Source organism: Notothenia rossii (assembly GCF_949606895.1).
Source record: "Notothenia rossii genome assembly, chromosome: 2".
Lineage (NCBI taxonomy): Eukaryota > Metazoa > Chordata > Actinopteri > Perciformes > Nototheniidae > Notothenia > Notothenia rossii.
Genome location: NC_136904.1, coordinates 80280793 through 80301453, shown reverse-complemented (window position 1 = coordinate 80301453; position 20661 = coordinate 80280793). Strand labels below are relative to the sequence as shown.

The following is a 20661-nucleotide window of genomic DNA, read 5'->3' as shown; positions in this document are numbered from 1 at the left end:
CTTGCTAAACGTAATTCAGAATGCAGTTTAGTTCTGTGGGAACGTAATTTTTAGGAGACAGGGTTGCCTAGTGTCATATCAGATCTAAATTTGGTTTATTTGACTTGATAGGCTTTGGCCCCAGTTTCAGTTCATTGCACCATCTCATTTCAGAAAAGGGTGTTGAGATATATTCTGAAGGGCATGTGAAAGGAAACAAATAGATACACCCCTACCTTGGTCAGTTTGGGGTCTTAGGCGCTAACACATTTATTTGACATTGTACGTTACAATGAATTTATAGTAATGTCCAGACAGTTTAAAGGCTGCAGTGAATAATGAGTTGACTAATGCAGCAGGTGCCTGTAAAGACAGTGGTGGTTTGCCACCACTGTCCCTAAGGCCCCAAGGTCATAGCAGAGCTAATGAGCTCTCCAAAGATCACACAGCAATTAGCAACAGACACAAACACACATTTTTGCATACACACACTCCACACACATGCACGCGGACACACATCCACACACAAACATGGACCCATCACCTTTTCCACCAGAGCTCAGGCTTCCTGTGTATGAACGTCCTTGTGTGACAGGTCTTCGGCAGCGGTAGCAATATAATATAATAAAAGATATGTCTATCTACTGGTGACCAATAGAGTAGCAGCATTTTTCTATCACCGACTGCGGCCGTCTGAGATGGGCATGGGTGTGCTGTGCTGAATGACAATGATTTGTTACGTTTTTCATGCAAGCTGGAGTGGTAATGTTCAGAGTGGGGCAGGGTCCAAACACAAAAAAAGGTACAGCGTCAACATAATCCAATATACTGGTTATTTAGACATGTTGTGAATAAAGATGAATTTTGAAAATCCTCATATAAGCTGTATAATAAAGTTCTTGACATCAGATATCAGATTGGACATCTCATTTGAGTAATCAACTTACTTAAGAGTGGAAAAATGCATTAAACAACATCTGTTTATCTTTGATTACCTGATCTCATAGCCTTGTTCATCAAAGGAAAAACAATCTTGAAACTAAAAAGAAGTCAGCCCTTAAAGTCACACCATTCCTTTCTGTTCACACGCTGGTCAACATTTCAAAAATAAACACAAGTGTCAGTTTACTATTATCCAGTTATTCCATTAGTGCTTAAACAAACACACTCCTCTCTGGTTTGTTTCTGTTCTGCAGCAGCGGCCTGTGGAGTGCCTCGGTACTTCAGGTACACACTTTTAAAAGAAACAGGAAATTAGCCATTTTTCACCCTCCGTCTGCTAAATATTTGAATGTGAATGTTGATTATAATGTGTTGTACTGTTTATCTTAATAAGCCCTTTACTTAATGAGACATTAGTTTGATGTTTTTAGGAGAAATTATGTGACAGTGGGCATGCTACAGGAGCTGATTTGGGATAAGATGTGGAGTGCGGAGTGGGGACAATAAACAAAAGAGGCTGTCGTACTCTTGCTCCACATGCAGTTTGTTAACATCCATTACACATTTAGATTCAACAGTCGAAGCAGTTGTCCCCGTGTTGGTGATATGTATTGTATTATGGACAGGGGATTTTCCTTCACATAACTGCATGCTACCTTTCCCAGGGACACATTTTATTTTCATCCTATCTGCACAGGAGTTCCAGATATATATATATATATATATATATATATATATATATATATATATATATAACTGGAATATAACCATTATAGTACTTAAAGGCAACATCCAGTCATTATGATTCCTTTGAATGAGAAAGCTTGAGGATAAACTGAAACCACCAGTATTGACATCAGAATTGGTTCGAGGGCAAACAGTAAATTTAGTCTTTTTAAAGCAGTGTTAACAGGAAAAAGGTATTTCTACCTAGCAGGCCTAGGGGAAAAAACAAGTCTTTAGAGCCAGAAAGACAATTTAGTAATTATTTATGCTGTGGATAACTATTTTGACTGGATAATACCTTTTCAAATCTAAAATAACACAAGCTTCTTTGTCAAGAACAACAGGGTATCGTATATATTGATCCAGTGATATCTTTTTGATGTCAATAAACTCTGCTGAGAAATGTTATGTGACCACAATCTGAATGGGGTTTTAGTAAAAGGCCTAAAATAAAAGCTTTGGATAAGACAAGCTTAAAAGAGTTTCATGTTTTCTATATGAAATACAAATAATCCCATCTGTGTTTAATTTAATTTTTATTACAAGTGGCTAAATACTGTTTCATCAACTAGTATTATTAACAGGAAATTAAACGACAATTACTATAACCAATGTAAAGATTACCTCCTAACTTTGACATTATATTGACTAAAAGCATTAAACAGGTTCTTTGGCATCTCATTGCATGCTTTTCTATCTTCATTCAAAACACAGCAAAATGCAACCTGAGATGTTTATATTCATATTTCTTATATTACATATATATTAATATAGTTTTTTATTTCCAAATTGTAATTATGTAAATTTGTTTATATGGCTCAGCCCTATTGTACTGTTGGCCTTAAGGTTTAATGATCACTCTGGTTTAATATGTCTTAGATGTTACTTTTATAGTTTTGGCTTTCAGTTTTATAGATAATGATCACATTTTACACAACAAGTTATTGCTGAGATCTGTCAACACGTCCTTAGAATGAGTCCACAAGAGGTCAGATGACACATACTTAGCATATATTATGCTTATTATATATTAAGATATCAGTTTAGCAAGATTAATTTATTTTTATTTATTTATTTATTTATTTAATTTATTTGGCATAAAAACAGAAAGTGAGATATCGTTTGTGAGGCTGAAGGAATGCATCCTGGTCGGTTGTGACGTGTTGCATATTTCAGGGTTTGCTTTGGATCTTTTAAAATTGTGTTATTGGTAAATATTATCTCACAATTCATCCTAGTGTAGAAAAACTGTAAACCTTAGTTTACCCCAGAACTCATTCAGAAGCACATTTGAATCCCATTTCCCCAGTGACTGTGGCCAACACACCAGCACAGCAGAGCTAAGTGACATCTGAAAAGGAGTTGGGGGGGGGGCATCTTTGCCACATCAGCCTTTTAACTCACCTTTTATGATACTTGTCACCAACACACACTCATCCTCACCTGCACACACATTCACACGTGTAAAGACATACAAGTACACCCATGCACACTCGCACACAGTTCAGAAACGCATATCAATCGCAAAGAAACTCGCAGCTAATTATTATTTTAACGTATTATCTGTCTTATTTAGAGAACACATTTTCTTCCTGTATGAGAGAACCAGAAATAAAACTCAAAAAGGATGAACATTAGAAAGAGAATATGATTGTGTTATCCCTTAGTCAGCCAGTGCAACAGAAACCAATAATTGGAACACAGTGTAAAAAAGCGTATTGAGAGAAACTCAGCCATGGGGAAGCCGGCCTTCCCACTCAACAAAGGCTGTGGCATTGTCCCCTTTCTACCTAAGGGACTGTTGGAGTCCCTTAGTGTGTCTGTTTGTTTTCTTATGTATTTGTTGATTGAATTGTGTGTCTTTCGTCTCCAAGCGTCCCACATTTTCCATTTGCCAGAAAGCGTTGCAGAGTGTCCACAGGCACACAGCTCCAGCCCATCGCACAACTGTGGCTGTATTTTTCCACATTGGTTGCCATGGTGAGGGATTCCCCCACCCGGACAACCTCACCTCCTCCTGGCAGCTCTATCACTCCTCATTGGCAGGGCTCTCCTCCAGAGGCGTGATGGTGGGGAGGCCCAGTCCTGTTGCATTGTGGGATGCAGTGAGGCTGGCAACAGTGTGTAGGAGGACAAGGACCAGCAGGCAGAGTTTGAGCCGGCTGTTACACAGTCTGCAGGCTGCCGACGAGCTGAGGGAGGTTCGGTGCTGGCATGGCGGGTGAGTTCTTTTCAGCGTCCCCCGGGAACGGTTGTCCACTTTCAAGTCCCACCGCACGTCGCAGCACTTTGCATTCGGGTCAACACCTGATGGGTAGTCCTCCAGCAGCCCTGGGGGTTGTTTGAGAGGAAAACAGATCACAGTGAGATTAAGTCCTTTTTAAATTCAAACATTTTTAAACTAGCCAAGAAGAGAGCTCAGTGCACCAGAATGTAGAAAATGTAAGCAAATGGAAAAAAAACACAAGAATAAACATTGTTACCCAACTTTCCAACACAAAATCTGTCTTTCAGACATTCACATCTGTTTTAAGTGTCCCTTAAAAATCTATTTTATGCTTTTCTTAATTTGCTTGTATTTTAATTTTTTGAAGCTGGAGCTGAAGCAATAATTCAAAGTAGTCAAAGGACAGAAACTACAGAGAATACTATTGATAGTAAATAATAATTTCTCTCAAAAATGCAAAATACTAAAGCTCTTAAAATATCAACATTTGCTGTTTTGTTTTTTTGTATTTTCCGATAAAAAGTTATGTCTTTGGGAGTTGGGGTCGGGAAAAAAACAAACTTACACACAGGTAAGGTTTAAATAATTTCTGAATAAAAACAAGCCTCATCCTTCAAAATAAAAAAATGGACAAAAGCAGCATTTTTAATATATCAGCCCAAATGATAACAAGAAAAACGGACAAAAACAAAAACCACAAACAGTATTTGTATTAGCTTATGCCAAACTGTATGGCAAGCCATTTGAGTATTTATAAAATGTCCTTGATATCAGGCGGCAGCGGCCTACACTAGTTGGCTCTTTGATTTCACTTGTTAGATATATGGTCAAACTAGTTAGGCACTCTGCTTTACTAGTTAAATAAAACATTACACTAGTCACTCTTTTTCAGCAACTAGTGGCACTTTTTAACATGTCAGAGCTTTTGCAGCGCACTAGTTAACTTGTAAGACTTTTAGCGTCACTAGTACGGTCAGAGGGCCACTAGTTCATCAAAAAGCTTACAAGTTGGGACTTTGGCTTTACTAGTGCTGCTCCTGGCGTCACTAGTAAGGCATACGTTGTAACTAGTAGGACAAAAGTGCCACTAGTTGCTGAAAAAGAGCGACTAGTGTAATATTTTATTTAACTAGTAAAGCAGAGTGCCTAACTAGTTTGACCTATATCTAACAAGTGAAATCAAAGAGCCAACTAGTGTAGGCCGCTGCCATCTGATATCAAGGAAATTGAATAAATACTCAAATGGCTTGCCATAAAACTTTACATTTAGGTAACCTGATGCTCAACATGACCACCAGGGGGCAGCATTACCTTTGTGATGTGACTGAGTGTCTCAGTATGTTCTGGATGAAAAAGAAATCTCACAGTAACACTGCCCCCACTCACCTTCCATGTATGAGGAGAGCATCATTTGGTTAAGGTTAACCATATATTTAGCATTCAGCTTTGTGTACACATGTGTGAGTGTTTCCGCTGCTGCAAACATTATTTCATTGCATTGAATTGCATTCTCTCAAACTGCTCAGTTGTGCAGCTGCCTCTTGGTGCTGTCAGTAATTGGCCACCATGTTGTGGTGTGGTGTAACACCGTGTTTTCTGGTTATTAAACAGAACATCCTGTAACTGTAAAGTCACGAGTGTTTGCTGTGTGGCCATCAGAGGTTGGGTATCATATCTATGAGCAAGACACTATGCTCAATAAGCTCACTATGTGTGTGTGTGTGTGTGTGTGTGTGTGTGTGTGTGTGTGTGTGTGTGTGTGTGTGTGTGTGTGTGTGTGTGTGTGTGTCGTGTGTGTGTGATCAAGACATTGAGGTTAAATAAGCATGTTACTAGTATTTAAAAGTCCACTGTTTGTGGAGGTAATGCCGTTTTATCCATGAGCTGTTCAGTACTTTACTAGGCAGCTGCATGTACAGTAGGCCTACTTATCTTAAAACTAGGGTTAAACAAACCAATGAGCTTAAATCAGTCGAAATAATCCATAAACTGTAAGACTTTCTTTTACCTGTGCATATAAAACTTGGGCTGCCTCCATGAATGAGATCATCATTGTCAGGCAGGACGAAGGGGCACCGCTGCTGCACCTCCAGGCAGTACTGACCACAGGGGATTGGCTTGCTGCAGTGCATCTGGGTGGTCTGGAAGTACTGAGAACACAGCCAGGGCTTATAAACCATCTAGGTGGGAGACATAGAGGTGAGAGCAGGGGGGAGAGGAAGACAGGTGGAAGGGGTGCAGAGATAGGAAATTGAAGAATTAGGGAGGGTTGCATTGGATGATGAAATGCATGCACACACTCACATGTAAATCAACCATGACCTCAACAGCTATTGATTCTCACAGGACTGATCAGATATCCTGGTGATCCTGAATTTCACTGTTTAATGAATGTGGATGTTGCTGGGCTTGCTATCATCACTTTGACAGTCAATACATACAGTGTTAGACCCTCTCACAACAACTCGCATATTTCATATTTACTTTGTCTTGCACAGGATTCCGAATAGGATTTGTTGTCTTCAGGTGTTTCACTACAGGTATGCCCACAAATCAATATTAAAATAAAATTCAACTATAACTTATAATTGAATGGGTCTGAATTGAATTCACCTTTCACTACCAAATTGAAAACTATTTTTATACAATTTCAACAATCTAAATAATTAATGGTATCAGATGATGTTAGGTTTGTTTGCAACAATAATGCTTGTTAACACTGAAAGAAGCCAGGCTTATTTTTATAATTATTTCCCTATCATGTAATGACACAAATAGTGGTGTTAAATTAAATTGTGTTATAAATATGTATTTGAGATTAGTTTAAATATGCATTATATGCAGGTGCATGCTCCTAACAGGGCCTGTATTATGTCATGTTGATTTTGTCTGTGTTCATTTCGTAATTTCTTCTCACCCATGTTCTCAACTCTATAAGTGCACAAGTGGGGACAAATGATTTACTTCGCACCTATTGTTTTTGTCAATGTGATAATCTATTTGCATCATGCAGTATTATCACCTGCAGCAATAAACTGGCATTTCCTGTGCGAGTCTCCAGGGACTCCTAGTGAAGCTAGCACCTGCTATTAGCTAATCATCACGCCTAAAAGAGTGCATCAAACCATAGGTCACATAACTCCCTGCATACTGCGTAAGTGAGGAGTACAAACTGTTCATAAATGTATAAACAGATGTTCGTAATAATTCATATAATATTTAATTAACATAATCCATGTTCATGTATGCAATAAATGCTCGTACAAATGAGTGTAGAGCTTCTTATGGATGAATTAGAATCTCTTACATGAAATAAGAGCATTACACAAGCACACCAAATCTATAGATTTTCATTACAAGTCCGAAATATATTCCCTATACAGGGAAAAAAAAAATACTTTATGAATGTACACAACAAAAGGTTGCTTTGAACTGAGCTATAAATATATCTGTAAATGTTGACGCAATCTAGCCAAGATGTAAAGCAGAGGACAGGGGAAGAACACATTGGTGCTACAGAGTGAATTGTACATCCTTTATAGTGAATAACAGACACTGCAGGCTATGTTTTATGACAGAGGTTATAATGATAATGATGTTTGGACTTCATCAAACATAATTAGTAGGTTTCATATTAAAAGATTTTTCCTGAACAATGGAGGAGTTAACAATGGTGGATGATGAGGGATATAAACCGCCTTCGTTTAATCCTGGCAAAAAGGTTTCAAATTATACAATATGTGGTAAAAAACAAGTTTAAACAAAGAGGATGCATTATGAAACTATTCTTAGAAATTGTGTACTGTAAGTTTACATGTTGTCATAATAAAGAGATGCTTGACTATTGTCTTTATTGTAAAAAGGTTCCTATTGTCTGCCACTCAAATATCCCTTGGGCTTATAATGGCCACACTGAGATGTCCTTTTGTAGCATCTGTAATGATATAATGCATTATATCATTATCTAAATATTGCTCCAACATAACATGACTTCTCGGATGAATCATCTGTCATGCTTATTGCCGACTGAGAGCCATGTATTATATGCATGACCGAACATGTGCACGTAGGGACGTCCTGCACACATGCACAGAGTCTGTACAGTAAATTGCTCTGCGCTAATAATTTGATTTGCAGTCGAAAATAAGGTGGGTTTCTGTGGACACCATACACACACACACACACACACACACACACACACACACACACACACACACACACACACACACACACACACACACACACACACACACACACACACACACACACACACACACACACACACACACACACACACACACACACACACACACACACACACAACCACACACACACACACACACACACAGACACACACACAGACACATAAATACACACTGCCCTTCTCGCTAATCTACCACTGTATAAATGTCACAAATGAAAATGTGTAACATGACATAATTTGACATCTTGTGCATACAACCGTGGATGGATATTTCTAAATGATTTACACACTGTGAGTCTGTATGTTTGAGTATCAGTGCCCGTGTACGTGTAAAAGTATACAGCAGTCTTTTTGCAATATATTTTCCACATCAAGTCCTCGTGTTTCCAGTGCTGTGGATCCTTTAGCTGTCAGCGTGGGGACATAAGGATGAACTAGGGTAGATTCTGCAACGTGTCGCATTACACCATCACTGGCAATGAGTGTCAAGTAGAGTCTGTTTTAGTATTTATCAGACATTTTCCCTACTCAGCAGAATCTCAGAAAACAATGTTGAAGTCAAGGTCTATTTGGTTGCTCTTAAGCTCAGGCATGAATACAACATTCAAAAACTGAACAATATATATATAATAAAACACAAGAGATTAACTTTAAACTTCACCTCAAGGAGGTTAGCCTGACTTTAGCATAACAGAAAAGGTCTTGTGTGAGAGACAAACATTTTTCCATCCGCTTTTCCATTCCCTGTCATCCGATTTCATGTCAGTGTTTAGTAAAGCTTATTTACAAGGACAAAGAACTAGAGTCAGTTTGATCTAGGTGACACTTTCACCATGCAACTTGAACAAAATAGCATTCCCTGTAACCGGCAAGTCAGCAGAACATATGTCTGAACTGCAACAGATGTGGGGAAGAAACCATGTCTTTTTTTGGACCCTTTGGACTCATTTTCAAGTTACAGTAGTAGTGCCCACTGGCTGCTGCTGCATGCGCTCTGAAGACTACTGTCGACCCATGACTAGTTATTTATCATCCTGCTGTCAAATCCCAGAGGAGGAGAAAGAGACATGGAGCGAGAGAGATACGAGGAGTGGCATTATAGAGATAGTGGTAGGATGGACTCTTTCTCTCCTTTATATAACAATATAACAATCTGATGTGTACTCTCGACCGCCTTGAGGAGACGGTAAAATACTGCTTTCTCCTCAGCGAGTTAGAGGTCGGCCAGCTGGCTCTCAAAACTTTATTCTCCTTTTTTCTGTCACCTTTCACTTCCTTTAACATCTCCCACTTGCTTTTGCTGTCTGAACTCCTCCCCCTCCTGTTTTGTGTCATCGTTCCCATGCAGGGTGTGACTGCGGCACAGTGTCCCAAAACCCACCTCATTGTTTGATTTGCTAGTGATGCTTTTACCGTAAATTCTCAAATGGAAGCACACGTGAAAAAAATAAGAAATGTATTTTCATCACTGTTGGCAAACATCAATGTGATACAGCGGATCGCAACACTGATTTATTAATTGAGTATTTATCAATAAATAGTGCACAATAATTAACATAAGTATGACATCACATCAGTATGACATTACATTACATTACATGTTACTTGTTAGACGCTTTTATCCAAAGCGACTTACATGACAGCATAGTCACATGATAATCTCTGGTCTATTTTTTATTTCTTGATATTTCCATCCTTTCTCTGCATTTGTATGCACATTGCGTTGGATAACAGCAAAGTGGGTTGTACATGTAATGCATAGAAATTAATAGATTTAATGTAAATACTTGCATAGGGGGAAATGAAGATAAACAAATGTATAAGCACAGTTGGACTTTAGGTTAAATGTTCTCCATGTGCCTTAGTTGGTCACAAAACCCAATTTCCAATGGTTTAGTTCAGTTACAATCTCTTTACAAAACACAGATATATCTATAGGTGGCATGCAACGCAATCAAAGTCAACGGAAAAAATACAGTGGATAGGAACAGATGCATATTTGCTTTAGGCATTGTAGGTGAAAACACATGTGCTAAAGGGCGAAAATTACAACCAAAACTTCAACGAATATTTGTTACTGTCTGAATTGTGTGACGACATGAATATACAAAAACCACAGACTGCATAAAGATAGATATCAGCTGATAAAGGGGGCGGAGTGGTTGTTCACCAATAGGGAGGACGGAGTTTCGATCCCCGGGCCCCTGCGGCCAACTTGTCGAAGTGTGGGCAAGATACTGAACTCCAAATTGTTCCCTATGGCATAGCTGTGTGTGTGCGTGTGTGTGTGTGTGTGTGTGTGTGTGTGTGTGTGTGTGTGTGTGTGCGTGCGTGCGTGCGTGCGTGCGTGTGTTTGTGTGTGTGAAGATGTATCACTCCTTGAAAAAAGGTGAAAGCCTCTGCCTACAACTGGGTTTTAAAACCACTTTGAGAAGTCGCATAAACTAGAAAAGCACAGTATAAATGCAGTCCATAAGAGAGGGTCTTGATGAATCGTGTCTGTGTATTTTATACAATCACACACTGAGGTTGTGTTTATTGTAATACCAAAAGTATGTTGGTAAATTGCCAACTGATCATGGTTAATAGACTAAAAGGGGTCAAATAAAGTTTGAATTTGAATATTTAAAAAAAGGACAGTTAAAATGATTTGGCAGCAATCCAGTCCGCAGCTCAACAACGCATAGCATTTTGTATATTTGTTATATTAAGTCCCAATATGTTACACCATAAATCCCACTCCCCTCCTGGTTTACTTGGCTTTCTGCAGTGTTGCGACTCAACTGTCCTGTAGATTGGATTATTTCATAACGATTAGGGTAATAAGGTTATAATTGATGGAAGGCTGATCCTGGCCTGTGGCATTGGTTTTAAGTGGCCCCGGATGGCCCTGCCTTGTCAGTGCCCCGTCTTTAATGTTTTATCATTACTTGTGGTTGTGGCTAAACTGGTGTCAAAGGCTGAGGGGAGATGGTAACAACACAACAGATTACTGAAACTCATTCCTCTTCAACATGAAGCGTAGAGAGGCACAAACATTCAAAAACTCAGTCTCATGAGCCGCCTCATCAATTACAACTAAAACAGCCATTCACTGCTTCACTGCATTTAGGCTATCCTCTTTTCTTTTATCCGCTTTTCTGCTCTGCTTATTTAAATGATCCTCGGCTTAAATAATGAACCAGGATAAGTGTACAGCACAATAGTCGGAATTTAAATGTGTTTTATTTGAAAAGGATTGATGCTATTTAACAAAGATCCAATGCAGAGCATGAAAATGGTGTGTTGCATAGAGTTTGTAGCTATTGCTCATTTTCAACTCTTGTCCCTGGTATGGCTTTACTTGCAGTGTTATTAAAATACACAGCTGTTAGTAGCATAAGAGCACAATACACAGTGATATCATAATACACACAGCAACAGGGTATACACCAAAACTCTTACAAAGACACGTTAACAATTCAAGGTACAGGAAGCTAAACCTCTCTCTCGTTTGCTTTTAGCCATTATTTAACTTTTGCTGTATCTGGATTTCTTTTTGTGAGTTATGTGTTCCAGAGTTGACAGCCCTTTATGGAAGAAAGCATTCACCATGCTCCTAGTTACATTGCTACTGACTTGTCTTTGGATATATCTTTAATAGTGGCTCTAAGGCTAGATTTTTCTTACATTTAAAAGTAATTTGAGTTTACAACATTTGTTAAGCTCTCAAAGTTGGTATTAGCATACTTTTAAGATTGTGTCAGGAAATTATAAAAAATATGCAGAGTCAAGTAAAGCCTCATCGTCTCTGCTTTTAACTCATCTTACCAGGAAAATACACAGTTTCTTTTTTGTTTAACCTGAATAATCATTCTAATTTTATCTTCATACTCCAAATGCTGTTAGGTCTTCAGCTGCAAAAAAAAAAACGTAATTACTAATTATAGTCAACAAGCACTGGTAAAACAAATGCATCTTTAATGTTTGAATGAGCTTGAAAACTTTCGGCGTCTTTGACTATTGTAAATACTCGTTAAAAAAGATATACAATGCAAGTTTGAATTAGTTTTATTGAAATAAATTAATGGACACTATGCACTACATACTGTCCACTGAATGACATGTAATTTCTCATCCACCGATCATTCTGTATGCTCTCCACAGTGCTGGATGAAATGAGTAGTCCATTCAAGCAGTGACAGTAAGGCCGTCCAAGATGAAAGGGGTCAAATAGAGGTTGTGCTTTAGTAGGAGCCAGCATGTAAACTATCACTTTAAATCCTACAGCAGCAGCAGCAGCAATGCCCCATGGGAATTACACTACAAGGGTCAAATCACAAAGGTTACACTAAATATAATCTGGAAAAAAAAACATTCACATATGTAAACAAATGAGTGTGCATGGCTAAACACCTGTAAGTCAATGAATGTAACCAAGCGTTAACTCAAACACAAATCAAACCATGGGTCTCATGTGCATTAATCAATTCAATGCTACCCAAACTCCCCTGCTAACGTAAACAAATAACATTTAATTGGCTGTGCTGTGCATTTCCTTTTTATGTAAAGTGAAAACATGCATGTGTGTATATTGACTAGTCTCAGGAGTCAGTGCCTGGCAAGCGTATACCAACGGTGTCAACAGCAGTTATTAACCCTTATGTTGTGTTCGGCTATCGCATGACCCTTTTCAAGTTCAAATTATATAATAACTACGCTCTAGTTTTTTTTATCGGAACAAGGCTTCATGATTTCCTCCACAAATAATATATATAAAATATATAAAATATATATAATATATATATATAAACACAACAAAACTGATTTTGATAATTTTAGCCAAGGCTGAAGGTCTCTAAAAGTGTATCATTTGGTGTTCGGGTCTGTGAAGACCCAGCAGAATTGTTTTGGGTCACTTGGGGTCAAATTTGGCCCAATCAAGATTCATCTTTGACTTTAGACACCCCACCCCCATCCCCTCCATCCACTGTAACAATATTTTTTTGCAACATGCACCCCATCCCTCTGCCCCCCTCCCCTGACGGGAACTCAACGTTTCTCAAAGAATATGTTCACTAACACTTGAACCTGAACACACACATGCACGTGTGCAATATGTGGTGCAATGTCTTTTAGGGCCATAAAATAAAATAACAACAGGATTGTACGGTTATGAATGCATTATAAGTTAGTTATGATGTGCTGAAAACAATATTGGATGATAGTAATTTGTTGTGTGTTTTGGACTGAAATAAATCATGGGTCGAAATTGATCCGCGAACACCATGAACGGTAACAGCTTTCGAACAAAACAAAAGGGTTAAGGGAAAATGTAATCTAAACAGGAGAAACACTGAAATAAAAAGGCAGGTTTAGCCAAGGTGGTTAGAAAACCAAATGAGATTGTTTTAGTAAAACAAAAGGCGAGCAAAGCTGCCGGCACGTCGACTCTACACACACAATTCATTGATTAAAAGAGAAGTGGCGCAGAAAGCACTCATGCAACTCCCTGAGAGGCAACTATTCAATTACATTCATGTTATATTTGGATGACTGTGTGGAAACATGAGGGCTGGTTTTCATTATGACCCACCCGCTGTTTGTGGCACATGCTTAACAAAAACGTTTGCACGCACACAAGCGGTCGTGAACAGCTAAACACCACTTTGTATCTTTTAATATGGGCTGCTTATTTTGGAAACAAAAGCCATGCTAATGTAATTACCACACGCCAAGGGCATACATTATTATATTGAGTGAGGTTATTAAAAGCAGAATATGTCCAAACAAATAAAGAGACAGAAGGGGAAGAGTTTGTAAACATAGAATAACCTCAGTTTAAAGACATGGCCAAGTTCACTCAAGTGTTTTCCTGCGACGTTTGAGAGGTCATGTTTAATGTAGAAATCATGTAGTGGGATGCTCAGGAAAAAAAGGAAAAATACAACAAGCATTATGAGCGCTGAATGTCAATAGCAGCAGGGATACATGAAAAATGAATGAATGAAAGATACGGTCATGGCATGTGTGAATTAATAATGAGGAAGGAGTTGTTCACTGCCGACAAGAGTGTCGGGGGGTTCAGGTGTGAGCCTCCGAGAAGATCTGTTTCAGAGTCAGGATGTCATTCAGTCGGGACCAGTTGATGAAGTTATCACCTAGCTAGCTCTCAACATTTATAAACATTAAATATGTAATATAACAATAATATGTAATGTAAAAATAGTGTGGGTTTGAGTGGTGATGTGTTTTTACTGTTACTTTGATCTAAAGGGATGACAGTACAGTATAAGGAAGACAAGTGGTTCTGATTCAGGCACCAATAAGCACAGTTTACACTTGACTAATTTGGGCCCTATTGACAACTAAACTCACATTTTGGCAAGGCTCAAGGTCTTATAGATCGGCAAGATATTTCGTCCGGATATATCATGGTTCCCAGAGATGAATTGGAATGATTCTTTTTTTTTTAAGCCTTTTCATGTAGCTCCACCAGCAGGTTTACATAACAAATTAAGCTTGGCAAAAAGTTAAATGATGCCTACTCTATCTGCAAATTTTATCCTTGTTTCTCCTTTCTTGAAATTCTCCCAACCCATTTCTTTAAATGGTAAGGAACGATACAAGAATACGTAAAGTCTGAAGTGGGTGATAACAGCAAAATGCCACAGCGAAAATGTAACAGGGAAACCGAGAGCAGATCAAATAGGAAGTAAGTTTAATACTAAAACATGACCTTACTATCAAACACAGTGAATTCCCCCTGCAGTTAAAGGTAAAATAACAGAGATACAAACAGAATCAGTTTGACCCCTTATCCATTTTGAAAGAGCATTGGCCAGAGGGGAAACTCATTGGGTTTGCTGTGAACCAGCCAAGAATACGTTCACATTGTTGTGCTCCTGTTACTCTGGAAGTCTAAACCCTAAAACTCCTCTAATACAGAATACAGATGGCAGAGACAAAGAGAGTGTCAGAGAAATGATGCATGCCAGGATGGAGATGGATGAAGCCGAGAAGAACATTTTCTACAGGGAGCACATCCATATGCACAAAACATTTGCCCTAAAACTCGTTTTGTTGATTAATGGAGGTTATCTGGATGTAATTCATCGACACTGTCCTGCTGACACACTATGATAATTAATTTGACAAAGATAATTATCAGCAAGACGGGCCTACTGTTAGTGAGAGTGATGAATCAACACCCACTGCAGTCATACAGCCTGCTGTTAGCTCTGCTGGTCCATGCTTGTCTGCAGGAGTCTTTACCTGCAGCTCAGCTATAAACTCCCCCTGAGGCTCTCATTCCTGCATCCCCATCCACGCAAACCTGTTAAATACTGCAGGTAATCCCAGCGAAAGACAACTGTTCACCATAAGTATCAGAGGAAAATCCCTTTTCTGCTATCTCTCCTGCTGCTATGCATAACTCCCCCCCCCCCCCCCCCCCCCCCCACTTACACCACCTCACTCACCCCCCCCCCCCCATGTCTCCCTCTGCAGTGTGTACTGCAGCAGTTGGATGAAAAATGGCCTTGAATGGGGGGCTTGCGCAAGGTTGCCTGCAGAGACATAACATATATACACACTCACCTTCAGACACTCTTTTTAGCTTTGCTGTGCCAGTTCTCTATCTACCTTTCACTCTCTTTCACGGGAAAAAACATTTAAAACAGAGAGAGAGAGTTACAGACGGACGATTAGGGACAGTTGCCACTGACCGAGCCAGGTCAGCCATGTCAGGCCCTGGCAGGGCCGGCTCTAGACAATTTGCAGCCCTAGGCGAGATTTTAGCTGGCGCCGCACCAGTCAGAGAATCATACAATAGAAGATATAAAGATCAATAGTATCCAAGGAATACGCAATAGATTGGGGGGTGGACGTCACATCTTCTAGGGGGGTCCGGGGGTATGCCCCCCCAGGAAGAAATGTTTGAACATTTTTAAGTAAAATGCTTCAATTTGGTGCACTTTGAGCCAAATTACTACTAGATCTAGGGGTACAACTCTAAAACACCCATATGAAAAAGATTGATTTACATTTTAATAATCAAATAAGTATGTGAACATAAGCATAGCCAATAATAAATAAATGTAACGTATTTTTGTTGTTCAACATTTATTTATTTATGCATATTTTTTTATCTCTCCAGTTTTAAATGATGTTTTTGGTTTACTGTCCTATAGTATACATAGGAATCATTTCAACCTGTTTATCCCAATAATTATAAAGGAGTGCCTTGGAAATAATTACGTGTTTACATAAATTGTGACCAAACCGTTTGAGACCCACTGAGATAACTTAGACTAAAGTGAACTATCTAAACACTCAGTCCTTTACCTCACTGAGCTGTAGTTATCAGCCTCTCAGTCTGACTGGAGAGGACTCTCCCTCCACATTATTGTAGAAACATCTTCTTCTTATATCCGTTTAAGCAGCTAGCACCAGATTCTAATAACAACAGCGCCGGTACCGATGCACACTCCCTCTCTCCCTCGCTCACTCGCATTTTGGCTGTGCGCCAGATAAGCCAACATTCCCCATTTTCATCACTTACAGCGCCCATCGTACAGGGCAAATGAAAAGTGTAACCGGGGTGAAAAGGGTGTTACATTTACTTAATTATGAATATTGTTACATCAAGGCCGGAAATTAGGATGCGCACCAACGGTCAAAAATGTTTTTTTTAGGGCCGGGACTCGATTAAAAAAATTAATCTAATTAATTAGAGGCTTTGTAATTAATTAATCGCATTTTTAATCACATATAAATATTTGACCTGAGAACAGTGAGAAGCAATTTTTTTCACATGGATTTTAGTATACCATTGAATAATGACTGAATACATAAGCTTAAGCAACAAAACATTGTTTATTTTTTTCAAGGAGGTACTTAACCAAGACCAACAGAAAAGTGCAATTTTTGCCATAAAGTGTAGCAATAGCATATTTAGGAATATAGTACATTTCAGAGATTCAGGTAGCCTATAGGTAGGTAGACCTTCTGTAAACTATAACACTTTGTTTTTTAAGTATAACCAAATACTTTCAAGTACATTCAGAACATTGGAAACCCTGACTATTAGAAAACATCTCTCTGTTGCTTCAGAGGCCATAACAGACTTTGTTGATTTACCAACAGTTGATTTAAAAAATCTAATACATTTCAGTCCAACTCTCTCAATAACCTTGGCCAAAACAATAAACAGTTCAACATAAAGTGCCAGTTGCACCAACAACATAATAAATAGTTCAACATAAAATGTACTGTACCATTTAAAATAAAATAAAAAAGTGCCAGTGATTGACCTCAATCCCTCCTATTCTTCCAATATCCTGATGAAAAATAAAATCTCTCTGTTGCATAGGCCACTGTTTGATCAACGCGAATTGGGTGTGGGTCCTTGTACTCCGAGTCGGGCTAACGTCCACGCTAGCTTCCACGCTAGCTTCCACGCTAGCTGCTATAGGTTTTGCATTGAGGTGATACTTGAGGCTTGATGTGCTGCGGTGATATGCAAATTCCTTTTTGCATAATTTGCAAACAACCGTGCTCTTATCGATGCTTCCATCTGTCCGTTTTTTAAAACAAAATGTCCCATCCACGGGGCCAACCAAAGCAGTCTCATCAGCTTCTTCGTTCATGTTTGACTATTGTTCACTGTGGTTTGTTGTTGTTTGAAGTCATGAACGTTAGTTGGTGCTCCAGTATAATCGGTACTCCTGAAACTCATCCAGTGAGAAACGTTCCGCGGTGCAAAAATAAGTGCGATTAAAATGCGTTAATTTTTTTAACGCGTTAATTTTTGTGTAATTAATTAATCTTAATTAACGCGTTAAAGTCCCGGCCCTAGTTTTTTTCCCTTCCAGAACTACCAGCGCAGCGCCTCCCCAGATCTGGCGCCCTAGGCGAACATCGTCAGTGCTACTGGCCGGCCCTGGGTATCAGATCCCTTGAAATTGAGCCCATATTAGGAAGGCCCCAGGTCCAGACAATATTTGTGGGCATATAGTCCAGTATTGTGCTAGCAAACTCTGTGGTGTTTTCCAGCATATCTTCCAATTGTCACTTGAGAATAGCCAAATTCCTGATATGTGGAAATCCTCAACTGTAATTCCCATCCCTAAGAAACCTCATCCTAAAGTCCTCAATGACTTCAGACCGGTGGCTTTAACGTCATTGGTAATGAAAATGTTTGAGAAAATTGTTAAAGGCCCTGTCATGTCAGTAGTAGGTGGTGAACTTGATCCACTACAATGTGCGTATCAGGCAGGGAGAGGCGTAGATGATGCAATGCTTTTTATACTGCCCTCCACAAACACCTTGAAAAGCCACAAGCCCATGCTTGGCTGTTGTTTGCTGACTTTTCTTCAGCATTTAACCCAATGCAGCCGCATCTCCTGGTGGAGAGCTTATTATGTCATTTTAAGCTGCCACATCAACTATGGATTTTAAACTTTCTAACTAATAGAGAGCAGAAGGTATCTGTCAATGGACGCCTCTCTGACTCTTTCATCACTTCCACGGGCTCGGCTCAATGATCCGTTCTTTCACCCCTACTTGTTATAATGTACACTAGGGATGTAACGATATATCGAAAATCGCGATATCGCGGTAAATAAATGTCTCAATGCTGTCGTGAGACTGACAAAATCTAACGCAATTTTTTTTAATTTCTTTTAATTATTATTATTTATTTATTTTTAAATATCTTTTTTTAAACCTTTATTTAACCAGATGGTCCCATTGAGATCATCAATCTCTTTTTCAAGGGAGACCTGTCCAACATGGCAGCAAGTAGGTTACAACATGAACATAAAACAACAGATAACACAAAAGTATATCGTATTTACAGGGCTACATGTACATACCTAGAGACATTGACAAGTACCAACAGTATATTTATATCTCGCCCTGTCAATAAGCCTCACCTTCTTGGCAAAAACTGTATTGTTTTTGAAGTGGTGGAGAGAAAAATGCACAGTTTTACCCACTGCTGTCACCCATGGCCAAAGCATATCTCTCTGTCCCAACATCAGTACCAAGCAAGAGTGTTTTTTCCACAGCAGGGGATATTGTAAACGCCCAAACATCCCAGCTTCTACCTGGAAATGTGGACATGCTCATATTCCTAAGAGATAACCTTGATGATGTTCAGTGAGTGAGTTAGTGAGTTAGAGTTACTTGAAAAACTAAAGTGAAATTTGATTTATTCTATTGCAGGGTCTGATTATAATGTTGTTGATAATTTAAAATACTACTATCCTACTAAAATGCGGTTAAAATCCGATGTATTATTTAATAAAGAAAACAAAATTCAAGTAAAAATAAATAAAAAATACACATTTGTTTTCTTTATTTTTCAATATCGCGATAAATATCATACCGTGGACTTTTTATCGCAATATTATCAATATATGCAGGAGCATTCAAGACAACACCTGGTTAAATTCTCTGATGATACCGCCCTCTTGTCCCTCCTTAGCGGCTCAGAATCAGGCCACGAGTGTGCTCTTACTGATTTCCTGGTGTGATGACAGTTTTCTGGATTTAAATGTCTCTAAAACCCAGGAATTGATAATTGATTTTAGACGTCACAAGGATGTTGCTAAGGAGTGCATCATTCACAATGACAAGGTAGAAATTGTCCCATCTTACAAATACTTGGGCACCATTTTCGATGACCACCTCAAATTTGATGTGAATACTGAGTGTATTGTGAAGCGGGGTCAACAGAGAATGCACCTTCTTCGCAAACTGAACTCTTTCTGTAAGGCCCTTCATTCTTTGTCGTTTTTATCAAGCATTCATTGAGAGCCTTATTTGTTTATCTTTTATCTGCTGGTTCCATAGCCTTACACTGAAAGACAGGAACAGCCTGAACAGCATTGTTAAAACCTGCTCTAAGATCATCGGTGAAGCAGAGAGACTTAAACAGAGACAGAGAGAGACTTAAATTCCTTCTGTAACCAACAGATTCTGCGGAAAGCAGAGAGCATTCTGGCCTCTCCGGGTCATGTTCTTTCACATGAATTCCATCCGTTGCCATCAGGGCGAAGATATGCATACCTGCTCTAAAGACTAATCGCTTTTCAAAATCATTCATCCCTTCTGCACTCAAACTTTTAAATTCTTGAAAGACTTTTAACTTGATTATTTATTTATTTATTATTGTGATGCTATGAACTATTTATAGTGTAAATTGGAATGATCCACATCTGTTCTCCCGGGTGTATGTGTGTTTTCTTCCTGTATGTTCCTGCCTGTGTACATGACATAAACTGCTGCTCATAACCAATTGCCCCTTGCGGGATTAATAAAGATGTTGATTGATTGATTGATTGATTGATTGATTGATTGATTGATTGATATCCTAAATTGGTCAGTGCATAAAGTATGCAGCATATGTGTGCATTCACATACACAAAAACCTTTCCTCAGCACTTCAATTAAGATATGTTTGGCTGTTCACATCTTTATAAAAAGAGTTATATCATTCGGCTAAATCATGAGAGATTAAGTCAGAGATAAAGGAGAATGAATCCTGGAAAGATTGCCACTGAAGTGCATCTCTGCTTCAGTTATTTGATTTTACAGT

The 20661-nt window shown here is 38.8% G+C and overlaps 1 protein-coding gene across 1 annotated transcript in view; it reads right to left on the bottom strand.

Annotated features, from left to right (window-relative positions):
• Positions 1-204: 204 nt before the first annotated feature.
• Positions 205-20661, bottom strand: part of nalf1b (NALCN channel auxiliary factor 1b) — an 80374-nt gene continuing 59917 nt past the window's right edge. Inside the window, exons 2-3 of the mRNA XM_079664611.1 lie at positions 5883-6054; positions 205-3978 (exon numbers count right to left, since the gene is read on the bottom strand). Coding sequence (XP_079520737.1) covers positions 3677-3978; positions 5883-6054 — 474 coding nt within the window. The 3' untranslated portion in view covers positions 205-3676. The remainder of the gene's footprint in view (positions 3979-5882; positions 6055-20661) is intronic.